Source organism: Ostrea edulis, chromosome 6, assembly GCF_947568905.1.
Source record: "Ostrea edulis chromosome 6, xbOstEdul1.1, whole genome shotgun sequence".
Lineage (NCBI taxonomy): Eukaryota > Metazoa > Mollusca > Bivalvia > Ostreida > Ostreidae > Ostrea > Ostrea edulis.
Genome location: NC_079169.1, coordinates 54,873,255 through 54,894,004, shown reverse-complemented (window position 1 = coordinate 54,894,004; position 20,750 = coordinate 54,873,255). Strand labels below are relative to the sequence as shown.

Below are 20,750 nucleotides of genomic sequence, written 5' to 3'. Positions count from 1 at the left end.
GATGAGACACTTACTCAGGGGGGATGATGAGACACTTACTTAGGAAATGATGAGACACTTACTCAGGGGGGATGATGAGACACTCACTCAGGGAATGATGAGACACTCACTCAGGGAATGATGAGACACTTACTCGGGGGGATGATGAAACACTTACTCGGGGGGATGATGAGACACTTACTCAGGGGGGATGATGAGACACTCACTCAGGGAATGATGAGACACTCACTTGGGGGATAATGAGACACTTACTCGGGGGGATGATGAGACAATTACTCAGGGGGATGAGACACTTACTCAGGGAATGATGAGACACTTACTCGGGGGGATGATGAAACACTTACTCGGGGGGATGATGAGACACTTACTCAGGGGATGATGAGACACTCACTTGGGGGATAATGAGACACTTACTCGGGGATGATGAGACACTAAGGGGATGATGAAACACTTACTCAGGGGGATGATGAGACACTTACTCAGGGGATGATGAAACACTTACTCAGGGGATGATGAGACACTCAATTGGGGAATGATGAAACACTTACTCGGGGGATGATGAGACACTTACTCGGGGATGATGAGACACTAAGGGGATGATGAAACACTTACTCAGGGGATGATGAGACACTCAATTGGGGAATGATGAAACACTTACTCGAGGGAATGATGAGACACTTACTTGGGGGATGATGAAACACTTACTCGGGGGATGATGTGACTTACTCGGGGGATGATGAGACACTTGCTCAGCACAGTACACCAGCTGAACCTCCTCCTCGGCACTGGCAGATAACTGGACCCCATCCACTGAGCTTTCATTTTGGCTGTTGTTGGATTGGTTCTGCATTCTCTTCGGAACTCTCCAAGAACAGTGGAATGTCTCTCCAATAATAGGGTTGTATGGCTTTTTGGCAACAGACCCCTATGACATAGAAGTGAAACAACTTTATGCAAAAGACATAAACTGTATGTACATCATAAGATAATAAAGCACTTTATTGCAATTCATGTGACAGATTCGACATGTTCTTCATCTGACATTATACAATGCGACTGTTTACCTGCCTCGCGGCATGAAAAGAGGTCAGATACCACTCTATCACAGCAAGCATTCTAGACTCAGGGTCCGGTAAATCAGGGATCCTACAAAACGACAACTGTTACAATAAAAAAAGTCATAGTAACAAAACTGAGATTCCATTTACTAGAAAGTTTATAAAGGTTAAAGTGCTATAGATAAGAATTCTGCATGATCTCTATGTTAAACTACAGAGTAATCAGATACTGTTTTACAAGTCATGTAGAAAAAATGTCCAACTAAATCAAAGCAAAAACAAAATTTACACCCAAAACGTATAATGATTTCTGAACAATGCAGCTTTCATTTACAAGGATAGGCAGGGCACTCATCACGTGACTGAAATATATTATGTCAGACTCCATGTCATCAGTGTTGGTCTTTGTTTTACTAGGTATGACATCATAGCCCACTAAACTATTGTATATTGTGGTGTCATTGTGATAAGACTATTAAACTCAAGTAAATTATAAAATCGTTGGAAAGTGGTTTCTTCTTCTTTTTTTTTTAAAATTTCCTAAAATTTCTCTGTTAACTCTCCTCCAATTTTGATGAAATACTCAATATGAACACTTGATTTGCATAGTTCTATAGAATTTTTAAATGTTAATAAGCACTACAGGTACAGTTTAGATATATAATTATGATGATATAAGTCAGTTATTGCAGTGAGATATTGCTCAAAGTTAAATATCATCTTATTCTAATTCAACATCAAGGTCAGCTTGAATACTTCATATTGCCATATCATTTAAAGAATCAATGACACATTTATTTACTTGAACCAACCTGGGTAATGGAGAATGCCTGGAGCGAATGTGACAATATCAATTACAGCTGTAGGCGTTTTCATAGATGACGAAACACCTGTGCTTCTTTGTAGGTAGATAATTCATTGTTTAATTGCTCAGTTTTATCCCTACAGTTTTGGGGGTAGATGTTTAATTGTACAATTTTAACAATGACTGAATACCCGTGAGACTCGGTATAGGTTTTAACTTGACAATGAGACAGTAACATTGAGAAAACACACATTGAGAAATGCCATTGAATGAAAAATATGAAGGAAAGCATGTCAAAACAATCCCAGGTTTTTTCCGCGGGGTTATAATTTTGGCTTATTTTAGTGGTTAGATAGCTTTCCGCCAAAATTTCAATCGCCTAATATGCACTCAATTTGCGGCTTCAGTATTTGAAAGAGAGAAAACTCTTCCCTGTCCGCCAAAATTTATTTCGCTAAAATTATTAGCATACCTTTCAGCCAGAAAAGCACCAAATTTTAGACCCGCGGAATAAACCTGCTATACGGTATTACCATGTCTGTTTTAAAGTTAGCATATTTTGATAGTGGTTGGTTGTTGTAAGTAAAAATATAAAGTCAGCTCTTATTATTACAGTATAAATGCTGCAAAGGAGAGAAAAATCCTTGGAACATTTCAGTATCAAAGCCGAGACCCTTGCATTACTAGTTAGGTGATCTAACCACTGAGCTACCCAGGTCGATATACAATGTATGGTAATACTACTACAAAATTGAAACCTATTTCAGAAATCATACAAGAACCCTTCATATTGAGGAGATGAAAAAAATAATTTTAGAGAAAATATCAGAAACGTTGCATATTTCCTTAAGTTTCTTATTTAATTCAACCTTTGAACTCTTGATCTATAAAAGTATCAAGGTGCGTTGAACTTTTGAGTTATTGAGAGTCACCTGCAGAAAAATTCATTAACAAATATTTTTTTCATGGCACTGTCCTATCCATCCTTAATGCAAAGCCATGAAATTTAAAACCCATGAACAGTTTCTCATTTTGCAAAAACACATGTAAAATTCAAAAGCTGGTCTTACTTTAAGAACATGTCTGGGTGTGCCATGCAGTCCGCAAACATCTCCAGAAGTGACCGCCTCTCCAGAATGAAGGTCGGAAGCACCACCTGAAGGTCATACATGAACAAAGGATACTAGTAATATCATCATGTCACAGGAATATTGATCATTAATATTTCTATTCTGACAACCAAACAAGTTCCACACTATGGAGTTTGGTCAAAATTTTGACTGCAATCATCAACTTTTGTGAAGCCCATGCCAAGTTTGAGCTGTGACAGAAGTTTTGTGACATACTTTTGCTGGGTCCATGCCCCATTTGAGCTATGACAAGAGTTTTGTGACATACTTTTGTTAGGTCCATGCCCAGTTTGAGCTGTGACAAAAGATGCAGAATGATAGTTTTGTGTTCCTCCACCCCTCCTAGATCCTCCTCTGTGTAACCTTTATCATCTTCTTCCTCATCTTCATGATTAATTGGTCCTGTAGTTCAGAAAAATGCAAATAGTAAAAGACTAAAATTTTATTCTTAATGGTACCATTATCTCACATGAATTCAGCAATTTGAGTAAATGTGCTCACCAAAATTCTACAAAGTGCATCAACAATTAGATAAAACTTACAAATGGTACATGTACCACAAAATGAAGTGTATTCCTTCAGTGGAGCATGATTAAAAACTTGAACTGTCCTTATGGGACTAATCCCCCCCACAGGGCACACTGGATAGTGGGAAATGATGTGCTCATTAAGGAATAAATGAGTTTTAATAAATACTCTGAACAATGACCATAACCCCCCACCCCTCCCCATAAAATGAAATACACATCCATAATTTCCTTTAGTGTTAAAAATTCTCATTCAAAACAGCAGTGCACAATTCATTATTCATATAAGATATACACAAAATTTTAATCAAATAAATTATGTCTACAGACAAACGGACGGACAAGGTGATTTCAGGATTTTGTGTGTGAGTGAGAAGGGGAGGGGGGTATAAATGTGTGCGAGTGACAAGGGGGGGGGGTATAAAAATGAAACAAGAAGACTTACATAAGAATGAGTAATGTTACGCTGTTTTGCTATAACTATCCTGTGGTATTCATGTCAATATATAAAAAACCCAATAACAGTGAAATTCTCCAGTGAACTGTTATCAATATACACCGACTCAAGTGGAAAATCATATCCATGATCCAAATGTGGATAGCAAATTTAATACCATTAAACATAATTTAAAATCTCATCCCTGTACAGATCTCTTGTCAGTGCATAAATGGGTCTTCTACTAAGTACAATTTTTTCTAAAACAGTGTTAAATACCCCCCCCCCCCTTCCTTCACACACACAAACACTCAAATTTATCCTCTCCATCTTTGTATTGAGGAAATAATTTTTCAGAGTTTGAGACATTTCCTTGGTCCTTACCTTCAGGTCTCTCCTCTGGGAAGATGATTGGCCCTGGAGCAGAGGTCATTGAGGAGAAGCTTCCATTCCTGGAGGACTGGTCATCAATACTACCGGAGATTTGTCTGTGACTGCCAGGCGAAAAAAAAAATAAATAAATAAATAAAAAACCCTAAATTAAATCCTCAGGATTTAGGCCAAGGTCAAAGAGCAATCTGATATAACATGACAAGATTAAAGACACTGCATTCAATAAAGTATCAAAATCATTAAAATTCAAATAATTTTCTAGCAATGATTATATAGAGCACTGCAAATGATCATGCATTTTTCGAGGAATTATTTCATGATTCTTAGAAACTAAAGACAGTGATGCACATACAAGAAATTGAGAGAAGGTGATTTCTTTCTTATTTATAACAAACTGCTCGGACATCTCTCTAATTTGAATTTTGTAATAAAATATTTCAGCCCCATCTACTGTGCAGTGTCACAAATTTTTAAGATTTGACTGCATTGTAAAAATGGTTGCAAGTTAAGTTTCTAGAATCAGTGTCACTAAAGGGAAAAAAACAACAAAAAATAAAAATTGAAAATTGATTTTAATTTCTATACAGACTGTGTAAATAAAATCATCTAAGCAACACCAAAGCAGCTGCATCCCTGTAAACTAAAAGACTCAGTAACATAATGTGATCACAACAAACTGACCTTGTAAAGGAGTCATGCCAGTCATAGGGGGCACTGCCCTAAAATGTAGCAAGGATAAAATGATATCACTCCGACACAACTCAAAACATCTCACAACAGTTGGCTTGATGGTATGAGGAGATCCATTAAAATTCGGAAGAAATTTTCTTTATTTGCAATTTGAAAAATATTGTACAAATAGCTTGGTAGTTTATTTTCTATCTGTCAAGAACTTTAGAAAAAAGAGAGCAATGGGGTGCAAAAAATGACAAAATAAATTGAATTTGCATGATACGACAATGATTAGATAAGAGTTAGGCATGCCACAAGAGTGAGAGAAATAACTGATACTTGATGCTGCTTTTTGCTACAGCTAAAATAGAAATAGGAGAACTGATCTGATAGTGAGCAGACAGGAAATGACTTATAAAGGGGACTTAACTCCAGACTTACCTGCTGATGCTGGAGCATTTTAAGACACTGCTCCAGGCTGTTCAGAGTGGCAGTTGAGGTGGCTTTCAATAACAAAAGGTCCTGAAACAAAGATCAATTTGAATGGGTGTGGTTTAAGGAGAATTTTTAACTCATACAGAGATGTCACCAGCTTTAGGTCAAGTGTCACAAATTCCACCTATGAACAGCACTCAGGGCTGTAGCAGTAAAGACTCTTTATTGTGGCAACACCCACGGTGAAACAGGATCTCAATTTTTAAGGTTTCATCCATAGAACCTACAGCTCTCGCTAGAAAATGCCAAACGTTTAGAGAAGGAGCAGAAAGTGCCAATTTTTATGTCTTAGGTTTGATGCAGACGGAGTACAAACAGAGCTCCAACCTATAACCTCCTGTTCCTGAAGCACATGCCCTAACCACTGAGCCACATGTCAGCCTATAACCTCCTGTTCCTGAAGCACATGCCCTAACCACTGAGCCACATGTCAGCCTATAACCTTCTGTTCCTGAAGCACATGCCCTAACCACTGAGCCACATGTCAGCCTATAACCTTCTGTTCCTGAAGCACATGCTCTAACCACTGAGCCACATGTCAGCCTATAACCTTCTGTTCCTGAAGCACATGCTCTAACCACTGAGCCACATGTCAGCCTATAACCTTCTGTTCCTGAAGCACATGCTCTAACCACTGAGCCACATGTCAGCCTATAACCTTCTGTTCCTGAAGCACATGCTCTAACCACTGAGCCACATGTCAGTGGTTAATAAATAACCAGAAATACACGTAGGCCAACATGTGGTAACTAAACAGTCAGGTCATAATGAAACACGGGTCGACATTAACTTTAACTAAGAAAAGCGATAATTTTCAGCTTTGATGAACAGCTATTTTAAAAGGAGATTTAACTCCAGTTGTATGAAGAAATATCCTGGAAAGCCAATTTAAAAACAAGAATTAGAATCACATACAAAATCAAGTATCAAATGAAAAGTTGGATTGTCTGACACATAAATTAAACATGTGTCAAATTATACATGTGTCTTTTGTCTTGCACATCCTTTGTGATCCCAAATCTACACAGTAAATTGCCTAACGATAAACTGGCCACATTATTCTATTGGTTAGGGGTCTCACTTCGAGTCTTGATCCCGGCGCTGTGCATAGGTTGATATCCTAAGGATCCCACAATTAAATAGTGAATAGCCTGATAATGAAATGTTGTTCCTAATGATCCCACATTTATACAGAGAATAGCCTGATAATGAAATGCTGTTCCTAATGATCCCACATATATACAGTGAATAGTTTGATAATGAAATGTTCCTAATGATCCCACAATTATACAGTGAATAGCCTAATGATGATATGCTGTTCCTAATGATCCCACATTTATACAGTGAATAGCTTAATAATGAAATATTCCAAATGATCCCACATTTATACAGTGAATAGCCTGATAATGAAATGTTCCTAATGATCCCACATTCATAGTGAATAGCCTGATGATGGAATGCTGTTCCTAATAATCCTACATTTATACAGTGAATAGCCTGATGATGGAATGCTGTGTTTCCTCTTTACTTACCTTATCCAGACCACCAATAGGTTCCTCTGTAACTGGTAGGCTCTAAAAATTACACATACATGAACATAAAAATTATTTTAAATACAACTTACTTAGCCACTACAGTATCTAAATACTTGATACACATGTAAAAAATTTCAAAGTAAATCAGACATCAAAACAGACGCACAATCACACACTGTACCATCCATTCTTCTTCAAAAGATGCCTACATGAGAAAAAGAAATTGAATCAATTTCTTTTTTAGTGAGATTAATAAAATCCTTCACTAGTACAAGTATGGGAAATTCCACCTCAGGGACAAGATTTGCAGTGTAGGACGAGGCTCTGCCCCCAAGATGAAATCTCCCTATTCCACACAAGTAAATAATGAATGATTACTTTTCTCACATTTTATCCACAGTTTAGAGCATTAATTCAGGAGCTTTGGAAAGATTTAAAATCATCAAAATCCTCATTTAAACTTCAATGCAAAAACTAATCAGACAGTCAGAAAAAACATACCCCAAAAAATGGTATTTCAAAAAAAACCTAAGGCTATTGTCCCCCAGAAAGCTATATCAAATTGAAATTTGGAAAGAAAAAAACAACTCAAAATATGTTTACTCTACCATATAATGTAAATCATAGAATTTCAAAATACATGACATCATAATCAATGATGTTGTAGCAGTGTAAGACAGCAAAATCTCACACGGCTGTCTCTCATGGGTGAAGTCGGTTTCAAACTGGCGATCATGTGGGAAATATGAACTGCTATTTCTCCACAAGATATGTGATGCTTACATTTCTCTGTGCAATCCTTCTATCCATTATCTCTATAAGATATGGTCAGATCAGATATCTCTGTTTAACAAACAATGGTCAGATCAGATATCTCTGTTTAACAAACAATGGTCAGATCAGATATCTGTTTTATAAACAATGGTCAGATCAGATATCTCTGTTTGATAAACAATGGTCAGATCAAATATCTCTGATAAACATTAGTCAGATCAGATATCTCTGTTTGATAAACAATGGTCAGATCAGATATCTCTGTTTAACAAACAATGGTCAGATCAGATATCTGTTTTATAAACAATGGTCAGATCAGATATCTCTGTTTGATAAACAATGGTCAGATCAAATATCTCTGATAAACATTAGTCAGATCAGATATCTCTGTTTGATAAATGATGGACAGACCTGATATCTCTGTTTTATAAACAATGGTCAGATCAGATATCTCTGTCTGATAAACAATGGTCAGATCAGATATCTCTGTTTGATAAACAATGGTCAGATCAAATATCTCTGATAAACATTAGTCAGATCAGATATCTCTGATAAACATTAGTCAGATCAGATATCTCTGATAAATGATGGACAAACCTGATATCTGTTTTATAAACAATGGTCAGATCAGATATCTCTGTCTGATAAACAATGGTCAGATCAGATATCTGTTTGATAAACAATGGTCAGATCAAATATCTCTGATAAACATTAGTCAGATCAGATATCTCTGTTTGATAAACGATGGACAGACCTGATATCTCTGTTTTATAAACAATGGTCAGATCAGATATCTCTGTCTGATAAACAATGGTCAGATCAGATATCTCTGTTTGATAAACAATGGTCAGATCAAATATCTTTGATAAACAATGGTCAGAACAGATATCTATGATAAACAATGGTCAGAGCAGATATCTATGATAAACAATGGTCAGATCAGATATCTCTGTTTTATAAACAACGGTCAGATCAGATATCTGTTTGATAACCAATGGTCAGATCAGATATCTTTTGTTTTATAAACAATGGTCAGATAAAAATTTGTTTGATAAACAATGGTCAGATCACATGAATGTAAGTTTACCTCTGATTTACGTCTAGTAAAACGGAATTAAGTTTTTTTTATTTTTCAACAACAGATAGACAGAAACAATTCCTACATACATGTATCTTAATTAATGCTTAACTGCTACATATTCATAAGTTTTTCTCTTTGAGATGACCCATACTCACATCGATTTTCTCTACAAGATGTACAGCATAGTCATTAGCTTCAGATATGTACTCCTTCACCTCTCTAAATGGGTCTAGCGTGTGGGGTCGAGGGGCGGGGGCTTTGTGTGCCTTGAGCTGAACATCATGTGATGCTGTGTCAGGTTTCCTCTTGGTTGGTGCTGCATCTGTGATGATGGTCTTCAGAAGGGAGGAAGATCGAGATTCACGACGGACACTTGGCTGTCCTCCCTGTTCAATAGACATTTACAGTTCTACAGAAAACCCATAATAATTCTCACACAATATAGCACAAAACAACAGACATTTACAGTTCTACAGAAAACCCATAATAATTCTCACACAATATAGCACAAAACAACAGACATTTACAGTTCTACAGAAAACCCATAATAATTCTCCCACAATATAGCACAAAAAATCAGACATTTACAGTTCTACAGAAAACCCATAATAATTCTCCCACAATATAGCTCAAAACAACAGACATTTACAGTTCTACAGAAAACCCATAATAATTCTCCCACAATATAGCACAAAACAACAGACATTTACAGTTCTACAGAAAACCTATAATAATTCTCACACAATATAGCACAAAACAACAGACATTTACAGTTCTACAGAAAACCCATAATAATTCTCACACAATATAGCACAAAACAACAGACATTTACAGTTCTACAGAAAACCCATAATAATTCTCCCACAATATACATGTAGCACAAAACAACCTTTCAAATGGTCTGCTCCTAATAGATCGGTTTTTAGTGCATATATGTTTTAAAAGATAAATTAAGGTTGTAAGAAGGTCAACTATATTCACAATACAATTTCTGATTAAAGTTTGCATCGATATACTATAAACTACACATCACTTGATCATGGTGCATTTTCCTTATGACAACAAAACACAAAGAATCATTCATAAATTCAGTCTCCTTTTATGGAATTTTTTATCTTTGACAAAAACCTGTTATTTAAGAAATAAATAACCATTCTCGAAACTTTCTGACAGGGATATGAAGTGGGATGGTCACATGATCAAATACTCTGAAACCTAATTGGTTTCTAGTAGATTTGATCATGTACTGCCCCACTTCATAGACAAGTGAAGTTTTCAAAATGGTTATTACTTATATAGATATTTTTAAAACAAACAGATCACTACAGAATATGAAACTAAGTAGTTGCTATACACCATGACGATCAAACTCACGCTATAATCCAGAAACAAAGCGAGAGTTCTTTTCTTCAGATGCGTGTGCTTATCTTTAAATGTTGAGTTACTACTTTATTACTGAGAATTTCCGTCATTCTGAAAGCATGTGGTTGTATCTAGATGTAAATTTAAGATGGCCGATTTGGATGAAGTAAAAGAAAGAATTCAATCTAAGTTAAACAGGTTGGGGAATTTCAAACAGGATGAAAATATACAAACATCCAATGCCATTAGCCCTGATTTAGATACATATCTACAGACATAACAATGACATTAAGTGTGCATTACATACATAACCTCTACCTGCACAGAATCTTCCTTAACTTGCAATCTGTATACATTGTAAACAATATTACATTCCCCCATACTTACACTGGTCATGTGATTAGTGTGGAATTCTGCGGCAGTTCGGAGTCTGTCTATCCACAGTTGTCTTTCCTTAGTGTTGCTGGCTAAAAATGGACATTCATTAAAAAATTTCAAAATGAATTTCATTCAAAACTGACAGGAATGAACATTCAATATCCAATGTTTTCTGTCTCGATTACAGAGACAGTATAAAACTTTTCTCTCTCAGACTGATACATGCCTTTTAGTCTGTAAATTTCTCCATTCGCAGCACTGACTGAGAAAGTCTGAGAATCCTCATCAGATGGAGAAATTACTGCTCCCTAAAGTAAAACAAAGATGATATTACAAACCACAAAACTGACCACTTTACAGCATGGATGTTTTCCTGTCTTTATTTTTGTCTGACTTCTTACAAATGCTGTCTAGAATTGTTAACCAGTAGCTAATAAATGAAGCTGCAAACCTGTAGCTCTCTGGAAACACATCGTCTGGGTACATTCATTAAACATTACAAACATACAAAACTACATGTACCATAAAGTGAACAATCCTCTGGGTATATTCATTAACAAGTAATTACATTTCAAATGTTTTTGCCTTTGATATCTCTAAAAATTAACGATAGCCACTTCCTCATGAATGCATTGCAGTTTTACACAATGCACGTATGAATACAGATAAATATAGTACATCTATTTTAATGCCTGGGAATTCCAACAGAAATGAAAATGTAGAATGTAAATATAAGAAATAAACTTTATTTTTCTAAATACTTGAGAGTACGACTTGCAACTCTTCACACCAGCATACTTCTCTTGAAGCGCTGTGCTTTATATAGTATGCTTGTGAAAGCATCATAGTTCATACCCTCATGTATTTTCCAAAACTGAAATTTACTTCTTAATTACAGACAGACAAACTGGAATTTACTTCTTAATTACAGACAGACATACCGAGAGGTGAACGTATCCTCTGGGGCGCTGCTTCTTGTGTTCTTCTTTCTATATAAAAACAAAGTACACCTATAGTACAGCTTTCAGCTGAGATCTTTGATCTGCAACATTCACAATCTCACTTTCAGCTGAGATCTTTAATCTATGACATTCACAATCTCACTTTCACTTTCAGCTGAGATCTTTGATCTATGACATTCACAATTTCACTTTCAGCTGAGATCTTTGATATATGACATTCACAATCTCACTTTCAGCTGAGATCTTTGATCTATGACATTCACAATCTCACTTTCAGCTGAGATCTTTGATCTATGACATTCACAATCTCACTGTGGTGATTGAACAGAGGTCTGCCAAAAAGATTTCATAATACAGTCAACTCTCGATAAACCGCCACCTTTTGTTCTTATGAAATTATGGCATTATAACGAATTTGGCAATGAATTGAATTACTGCCATCTTGAAGAAATAGAGTTACCGTTCTTCTATATGTAAGAGTTATCTATCCTGATGGGTACATTTTTTATGATGTCCTTGGTACGTAATGATTTTTTTTTTCTCATCGAAATTTAACAGGACCCTCTTTCGTGGCGAAGCCATAGCTAAATTGAAATGTGTTTCTTTGATGTATATAAACAACTTGACTACAGTTCATCTCGAGTATTTTTCTTGTTTATTCAATACAGCAATTACTGGGATCCTTCTGTCCAGGTGTACGCCGGAGATTGATAATGACCAATTTACTGCTTCACTGACCACGTGCATCCGTGGCGGTTTATCGAGATAATTAACACGTTGAAATAGACTTTTGTAATGAAAACACTGTGGCAAATGGCGATAGCAAATTTGGTGTTTTAACGAGAGTTTTAGGTAACAGGAAAAATGTTCCAAGAAAAATACGGCGTTATAACGAAAATGGCGATGAATTGAGTGGCGATAATTCGAGAGTTACCTGTAGTATGCTCTAGATGGAAATACTCTGAGAAACTTTAATGTTTATCATGGCCAGCAAAAGGAAATCTGGATCATTTATGTGGCTAAGTAACTGATTTAAATATCCACATTCCTGCATATATACCTATATGTATACCTACATACATATTTACCAACCTATCTACAGTACATGCATACTTATTTCTAACACGCATACTTACATCAGTCTATGCGAAAGACATCAGACCTGACCGATTTGCAGTGCCTCAGGTCCGATACGTCATTTTTAAACACCGGACCGGAATGTCTGATGTCTCAGTGTCCGATTTTGAGCTTTACTATTTTGACGTGGCGTCATTTAAATGTTTGTTATGAGTAAAAAAATATCACACAAATTCAAATACGTAAATGAATGTGATTAAAACCGCATGGTTAGGGTTAGTATTATACGGGAGGAATCCCCGGTATAGTATTAGTATAATAAATAAGATTTCCTTGGTTTTGTATTTTCACGTGTTTCACTTTTTTACATTAGGTTTTTCGGTCTGACAAAATTTGGTTCAGTCCGGTGTGTTCATTGATTACACAGGACCTAATGTCCTGTGTGGTCCAAAAAACTTTCACATAGACTGTTACATACCTACAGTATGCTAATAATATTGAACAAATTCCAAGCAACATCAAAATTATTGGTGTCTGCACACACCAATATGATAAAAAACAGTACTTTTCTCAGTTTCTCACTTCTAACCAGAATTTAAAACTCTCTAAATAACAAAGCTCTGTGGCATTGTAATGAGAATGAATCGTGCATAGGTTCACTGTTCATATGTGAAATTCATATACAAAAAATAACTGATTATGTTAAAACTTACTTAATATATCAACAATATAAAAACAGACTACATTTTTACAACCATTCTAGATCAGAATAATTCTCACTTATACTCTCTTGATTTGAACAAGCCGAAGTCAATTCACAATCGAGTACATCTGAAACATGTTGCAGTTCAATAAAATACATCAATACAACATGATGTTCGATTCATTGCTGCAGATGAAGTTACAATTTAACACTAAGGTGCAAAAATTGGCAATACATTGTCTTGATCAGAGTGTGCTGGTTAACCAACACCTCATCACCTGATTAAGGTAACTACCTAATTAAGGAGGGGTTGACAGGACACAGGTAAACCCATCAATCACAGAGCCTGGCTTATATTTCTTTTACAATTCACACCCTGCTAAAAATTGTCCCTGACCGACCTTCCAACAAACTCACCTGAGTTTAATGTCACAATTTGCAATGCATTTCAATTGAATTTTAATGGGGTTTTTTAAAAAGTAAAATATTAACATTCGAATCCAGAATGTGACTTCTGGAATAATAATGCAAATGAATCTGCAAAAATTTGCCCCCCCCCCCCCCCCCCCCCCCCAATTATCCAGAAGGCGAAGACCGGATTATTGAGGCCCATTAGTGTTTTGCAACACAATATGAAAATAATGATAAAATGGATTAAAATCCACCCTACTCACCTCAAAATATTCCAGCATTCCTGATTCTGTGTCCATCACAAACCAGCGAAACTGCCAGCCCTTCATCACATTGGTGTACTTATTTAGGAGCCCCTCCATTACTTACAGTGACCTACAATAATCACACAGTACATTAGTGTACCGCCATTATTACAGTGACCTAAAGTAACTACACAATATATTGGTGTACTTATTCAGGAGACCCTTTATTTTTAATTTTATTTTTAATTATCATTATCTATTGACATCACTATGTTGGAATACAGCCAAAATAATGAGATTACGACACAGTATAAACGCCACTATCATTGACTAGTAGCATGTATAACATCAATTAGAGCCATTCAGTCTTAAAGTTTCAAGGACAAAAACTTTGTCCTGTGCATAACACACTGAATACTTACACACACATTGAATACTTACACACACACTGAATACTTACACACACATTGAATACTTACACACACACTGAATACTTACACACACACTGAATACTTACACACACATTGAATACTTACACACACATTGAATACTTACACACACATTTTTTAAAATTCAAAATATCCTGGATTATCCATTATTTTTAAAGAATCCTGTAGTACCCTAGTATACAGTGGAATCAGTGGGGATTCAGTGTTTGTGGAATTTGTGGGTGACCCTTACCTACAATTTTTTACATCTCCATAAACGTTGGTGCACAATTTTAAAATGTTGCGTCATGTCGCTGCTTAATTTGACACTTCCGTAACCCCTTCATTCATTTCTAACCAATCTGATATCAAGTACAGATTTTGGAAATTAAATGTGTTATTTGAAATTAGATTTTGCAACAATCTTGTCTCATTCAAAGTCCACATTGCACAACTGGGGAAGGGCTACATTATGTCACTATTTAAATGTATGCGGACAAAACACAGAGTTGTTTATTGCAGGATATATTAATTACTTTTATTCAAGTATTATTACTGCATATATATTATAATGAAAAATGCATTGCCACATTTTAACTGCACAGTCACAATTGTTCTTTCTAAAATTAGAGTTCCATTCGATGGAAAGCTCTTTTAATTGCCTCACTTTAAGTGGCATCTTCCTGTGTGTGTCTATCAATCAGTTAGCAATAATTAGTCTTCATTCAAATAGGACAATGATATACATGTACGTAATGCTTTTCCAAATTTCAATAATAGTGACGAGAAGGACATACATGTTTTTCTTTATTGGTTTACAGTATCTGTCTCTTTGGGTATTATTAGTTTACAGTGTCTCTCTCTTTGGGTATTATTGGTTTACAGTATCTGTCTCTTTGGGTATTATTAGTTTACGGTATGTGTCTCTTTGGGTATTATTAGTTTACAGTATCTGTCTCTTTGGGTATTATTGGTTTACAGTACGTGTCTCTTTGGGTATTATTAGTTTACAGTATCTGTCTCTTTGGGTATTATTGGTTTACAGTGTCTCTCGCTTTGGGTATTATTAGTTTACAGTATGTGTCTCTTTGGGTATTATTGGTTTACAGTGTCTCTCTCTTTGGGTATTATTAGTTTACAGTATCTGTCTCTTTGGGTATTATTGGTTTACAGTATCTGTCTCTTTGGGTATTATTGGTTTACAGTACCTGTCTCTTTGGGTATTATTGGTTTACAGTATCTGTCTCTTTGGGTATTATTGGTTTACAGTGTCCCTCTCTTTGGGTATTATTAGTTTACAGTATCTGTCTTTTTGGGTATTATTGCTTTACAGTACCTGCCTATTTCAGTAATGAGCACTAACTCACCAATTTGTCAGTTCTGATCTCTAACATTTTATCAAAGGAAATTTTAGAAACCTTATGAATTCATACTTATTTCAATTTAAAACATTCTATATTATGAAATCCCTATACATTATCTATACTCAGTTTTCAAGAAAAAAATCATTCCAAAAGTGTTTTTTTTTTTTTTATATTCACCTGCAACACTCAATCTGCAAAGTATTTTCTAAAGCATCATTTGAAAACCAGAGAGAGATTCAGACTTCAAATACTAGAATAAATCATCAGCAAAAAACAAGAGATTTATGGACTTTGAGTCTGAGTATCAAGGTAAATCAATTGAACCATCCAGACATTCTAAATAAAGCACACTGCTAGGCTACATGATGCATATCTTTGTTTGCATGCTTAAAATCCCAAGCTCAAATTCATTTCCAAAATGAGGTCAGTGACCAACTTTAAATATGAATAACCATAAAATTCCAGAAGAAGGCCATAGTGACCTACTTTTAATTTGCAACAAACCTTCCCCACCCCCCTCAATATGTATCATTGACCAGGTTTGAAAGTCCTAAACCACACAGTATGAAAGGTATGATCCAGACACGATTTGTATATGTATATGCATAACATTCCAAAAGGAGACCACAGTGACCTACCTTTGGGTCGTGACACACCTTCCTCCCAAGATGCATCAACTGACCAAGTTTGATGGTCCTAGGACTCACAGTGTGAAGGATATGAACCAGACATAAAAAAGCTAATAGAAGATGGGAAGGCCTATACCTTATTACAGCCTGTCATAAGATGGGTATAAAAAAAAATCATCAACATAAATATTAAACAGTGAAGGACTACAGGTATCCCCTTGTCTCATCACTTGATTTGCTAAAAATGGTTCAATCTAATGTCAATGTTATTTCAACAAGCATATTTGAGTGTTGTACAATATGTCACATCAAAGTTTATGAAATGCTAATCTCCATACAGCATCAAAAGCCTTTGAAAAATCAACATGACATGCATATAGATTTAGTTTTTTTTACACTAACATTAACCAAACAGAACATTGGCATATTAACTGAGACTGAAGGACGTTTAGATAATGGTGAAACCACAGAACTTTTCTTAATGCGTAGATGTTTTTGAATCTTTCTAATTTTTACACAAAGTCAACAATTTTTGCAAATTTTACAGCAAACCGATTTGAAATGTTGATTTTCTGAAACGTGGTGACTCTTTGACAGCTAGAGAAGATTTTAGTTTAAGTTGAGGTTCCAGAGATCCCAAACACTTGTATTCAGATACAGTGGTCTCACCTTTCTTTGTTAAACATCTGATTCAGTAAGAGTTTGTATTTACTCTCATCATGGTTAACAGGACTAACAAACCAAGTGTCATCAACAAGTCGTTTTTATTAAAATAAATAAATTTAAAAAAAACAAACTGAAATGCAGCTGTCCTCTATTGTACATACCGAAGAAATAAGGGTTTCTTGTTTACAGGGGAAGGGGGGACCACATTTACGTCAATGAAAAGTAATGAAACTAGAGTATTCCTGTTATTTATAATATGTACAAATAATTTCTGAGTGGTACTACTACCCTCTAAAGTAATTAAAATGGTTAATATACCAATTTAAACAATAATTACTTCATAATAGGCATCACTTTACAAAATATGCATATATATTATAATGAAGATTGAAAAACAAGCCAAAAGCCATCACTTGCACATCCTAGATTCTGATATCATTATCACACTTAAATTACACTGATGTGCTAGATGCATGCAGGGGTTTACTTGTTTCAATACAGATATCTTCCTGCATGTACATAAACTGTATTGATTTTTCTAACATCAGGAATAATCCAAATTCCATTATTTTACACTTTCCTGCAGCATTGCACACCTGTAACTTACCTTTAGCAACATAAAAAGGTGTAATTTTAAGATCAAGTTCAATCGTGCCAATTTTGGACATTGTTGAGTAAATTTGTTAAATGGAAATACACTATTTCTCAACTAATTTTCAAACTGTACTATTATAGTGCATTTGATCAAAGCTGCATATTTGTAACATCATAGATTTAAATCCAATATTATTTCCATGCCATCGCGACACAACCACAAGTGTGTTGTTAATTTCATTGTTAGCTAAAATTTTAATAAAAGTCTACCAGCTTCATGCATTGTGCCATCACTGCTTGTGAAACGGTAAGCAAAAACATTATGACTCGCATTTAGTACAGTCTCCATAAGCATGATTTCATCATTTCTTGCAAATTAATGAAGCAGATCTCAGTGCGGTATTTTTTTTTAATACCAATATCAGTCTGATTCAATGTAAAACAAATGAAAAATAGTTATCTTAGTGAGCCATTGTCTTGAACCAAAGTTACTCAGCTTGTGAAATGTTGATAACGCATGTTGTGCTTTTTCCAAGTACCTTGGAATTTATTTTTCAATGAAATTGTTACAACAATTTTTTTAATTTACTATAAATTCTCTATTTTGGTTTTTGCAATTCCAATGTTTGGTAACAAATCAAGCATTTTTTTCATTTCACTTAATTGTATGTTTTCCTTAAATGCCACTTAACAAAGGAATGGGGAGAGGGGTGCATAGTGCATTTTCTCCTTTTGCTTCAAATAAATATAAAACATCTATTAGATAAAAAAAGAAAGTTGAGTTGTGACCTTAAAAGTGGTTTTTACCAATTTTTATTAGAGGGGGGAAAAAGTTAGTTAAATTTCTAATCACAACTTGTTGCCTACTACTTTTCACAGATTTAAATTTGTACATAGTATTCCCTACCCCCTGGGACCATGATTTGAACAAACTTGAATCTACTCTGTGTCAGGAAGCTTTCATGTAAATGACCACTCTTCTGGCCCATTGGTTGATGAGACAATTCATAAAATGTCAAAAGTTAGCTTCATTTTTATTGTGAAAGCTAAAATAGAAATTCAATTTGTACTGATAATTTACAATTATACATGTAAATTGGTTTGATCAATGGCACAAATATTTAATACTGAGCATCGTATCTTAAAATTACCTTTTATACACTAATTCATATGTATTGTAAATTCTGAATATTGTATACATATGTAGCTCATAGCATTTGTGCTGACCAATAAAAGTTTTGGTATTCATTTTATTATATATTTAATAATGCTGGGTCATTTCTATCCGGTGTTCTTTTGATATTACCTTTTCCTGAATAGGACAATAAAAAATTTACTAACCGTCTTAGACCTGGGTCATGATAGCCATTGGATTGCCTTGCTTGGTACATTTTGGTCTATTGACAATTTCATAAAATATCTGATGTTGGAATTCAATGCCTTCTCTTGTTAACAAGAGACAACAACCAAAAAATATATATACCGTTTATACTGTACACGTATAATGAGCATTAAAAGAATGTAATAAATGTGTACTGGATGGTGAATACAAGTACATCCTTGAATGTAGTATATCAGGAACCAATCATGTCACGTACATACCAGTCACAGGATTTGCATATTTAACGGTGTCATTATTTGTTCAGAACTTACGTGAACTTATTCCATGAAGAATTATCTACGTAAATAAATCACTCCAAAAGCTTACGTTACTTGGTAACCAGGAGTCTAAAACTTCATTTAGAATTTGTTCGGTTCACTCCCACCTGCACCTCTCAGTCGATCTTCTCGATAACTTCCGCCCAGAAACTGAATTTCGAGCCCGATAACTTTAAAAGCATTTCGAATTATTTATTCAGCAAGTAGTTAACCATTTCAGTACAATTCCCATTGTCCCAGAACATTTGTCCGTTCTCGCCAAGTTTACTTACCATTTCCTTACACATTCCCAGCACCAGGCACTGTGTACTATTGAACTGTACAAAGCATAGATACAATGATTGCCGCGCGCTATACAACGTACACTAGGTGTAAAAAATTACCACTTGTTATTCTGATTTTGCAACAATTATTTTGAACTCTGGCGTTCCACTCTCTTTTTTAAATCCGGTTGGGCCATGTATCCACATCCCGATCTTTTGAAAGAAAAATGAGAATCCTGTGGATTGAAGAAGCCCGGGGAGACCATATGGATTGTATCGCAATTATTTAAGCGAAACACAAGACAATTCAGAAAAGATATGATATACAACATGTTACAAAGGCAAAAATTCATATCATATATCAATACTCCCTCTATCACCTGCATTATATGATGTTTATATCTCTCAATTGATTCGATACGAATTAAGGAGCTTGTACATGTAAGTTCTGCGTATGATCAGTTTTAAAATGGAGGCTACAGACAAACAAGTTGATGTTACTGGGGTTTCAACAGCTTCGTTTAAAGTCGGCTTTTCGCAGATTCTATGGTCTTTTAACGATATAGTTTGCCAATACAACCTATATTGCGTAAAATGCTATCTGACGTGTTTCATTGTGAGACCGTTCTTGGCACATTGATTTTGACTACGGATTACTCCGGCTGTTTACCTGACCAATTTATAGGGCTCATGGCGGGTGTGAAAGGTTGACAGGGGATGTTTACTCCTCCTAGGCACCTGATCTCACCTCTGGTATATCCAGGGGTCCGTCTTTGCCCAACTCTCTATTTTGTATTCCTTGGCGTGTGTGTGTTATTATAAGATTGATCACTGTTCGTAATCTCCACCTTTCATTTTACACTTGTCAAATGGCCTGCAACATCAGGATTAGTGTATTGCAGCATTTTGTTTGTAAAAACTTAAAATCTCCCAACGCGAACTAGGTCTTGTGCAATTTAAGATTCTAGATTTGAAACATCCATATGAACCTGAAATTGGTACCCAGAAGCTCTCTGATTTTGGAGGACAGAATCGCCTAGACTGTATGGCCTTACTTAATATTTTGTTCTTTACTCTATTGATGGCATATATTGATTGGATAC

At 35.3% G+C, this 20,750-nt stretch overlaps 1 protein-coding gene across 6 annotated transcripts in view; it reads right to left on the bottom strand.

Moving 5' to 3' along the window:
* Positions 1-19,549, bottom strand: part of LOC125683479 (oxysterol-binding protein-related protein 11-like) — a 28,444-nt gene extending 8,895 nt beyond the window's left edge. The window contains exons 1-15 of one of the 6 annotated variants that reach the window (XM_056140071.1): positions 19,434-19,549; positions 14,063-14,174; positions 11,588-11,635; positions 10,869-10,954; positions 10,656-10,731; positions 9,062-9,292; positions 7,218-7,256; positions 7,049-7,090; positions 5,463-5,543; positions 5,031-5,068; positions 4,341-4,450; positions 3,262-3,395; positions 2,934-3,019; positions 1,065-1,146; positions 727-925 (exon numbers count right to left, since the gene is read on the bottom strand). In XM_056140071.1, the coding sequence (XP_055996046.1) occupies positions 727-925; positions 1,065-1,146; positions 2,934-3,019; positions 3,262-3,395; positions 4,341-4,450; positions 5,031-5,068; positions 5,463-5,543; positions 7,049-7,090; positions 7,218-7,256; positions 9,062-9,292; positions 10,656-10,731; positions 10,869-10,954; positions 11,588-11,635; positions 14,063-14,161 (1,351 nt within the window). In that variant the 5' untranslated portion in view covers positions 14,162-14,174; positions 19,434-19,549. Of the gene's footprint in view, positions 1-726; positions 926-1,064; positions 1,147-2,933; positions 3,020-3,261; positions 3,396-4,340; positions 4,451-5,030; positions 5,069-5,462; positions 5,544-7,048; positions 7,091-7,217; positions 7,257-9,061; positions 9,293-10,655; positions 10,732-10,868; positions 10,955-11,587; positions 11,636-14,062; positions 14,175-14,599; positions 14,781-19,066; positions 19,227-19,378 lie in introns of those variants that run through there. The other 5 variants (XM_048924688.2, XM_056140074.1, XM_056140072.1 and 2 more) reach the window with 5 other exon arrangements.
* Positions 19,550-20,750: the final 1,201 nt, after the last annotated feature.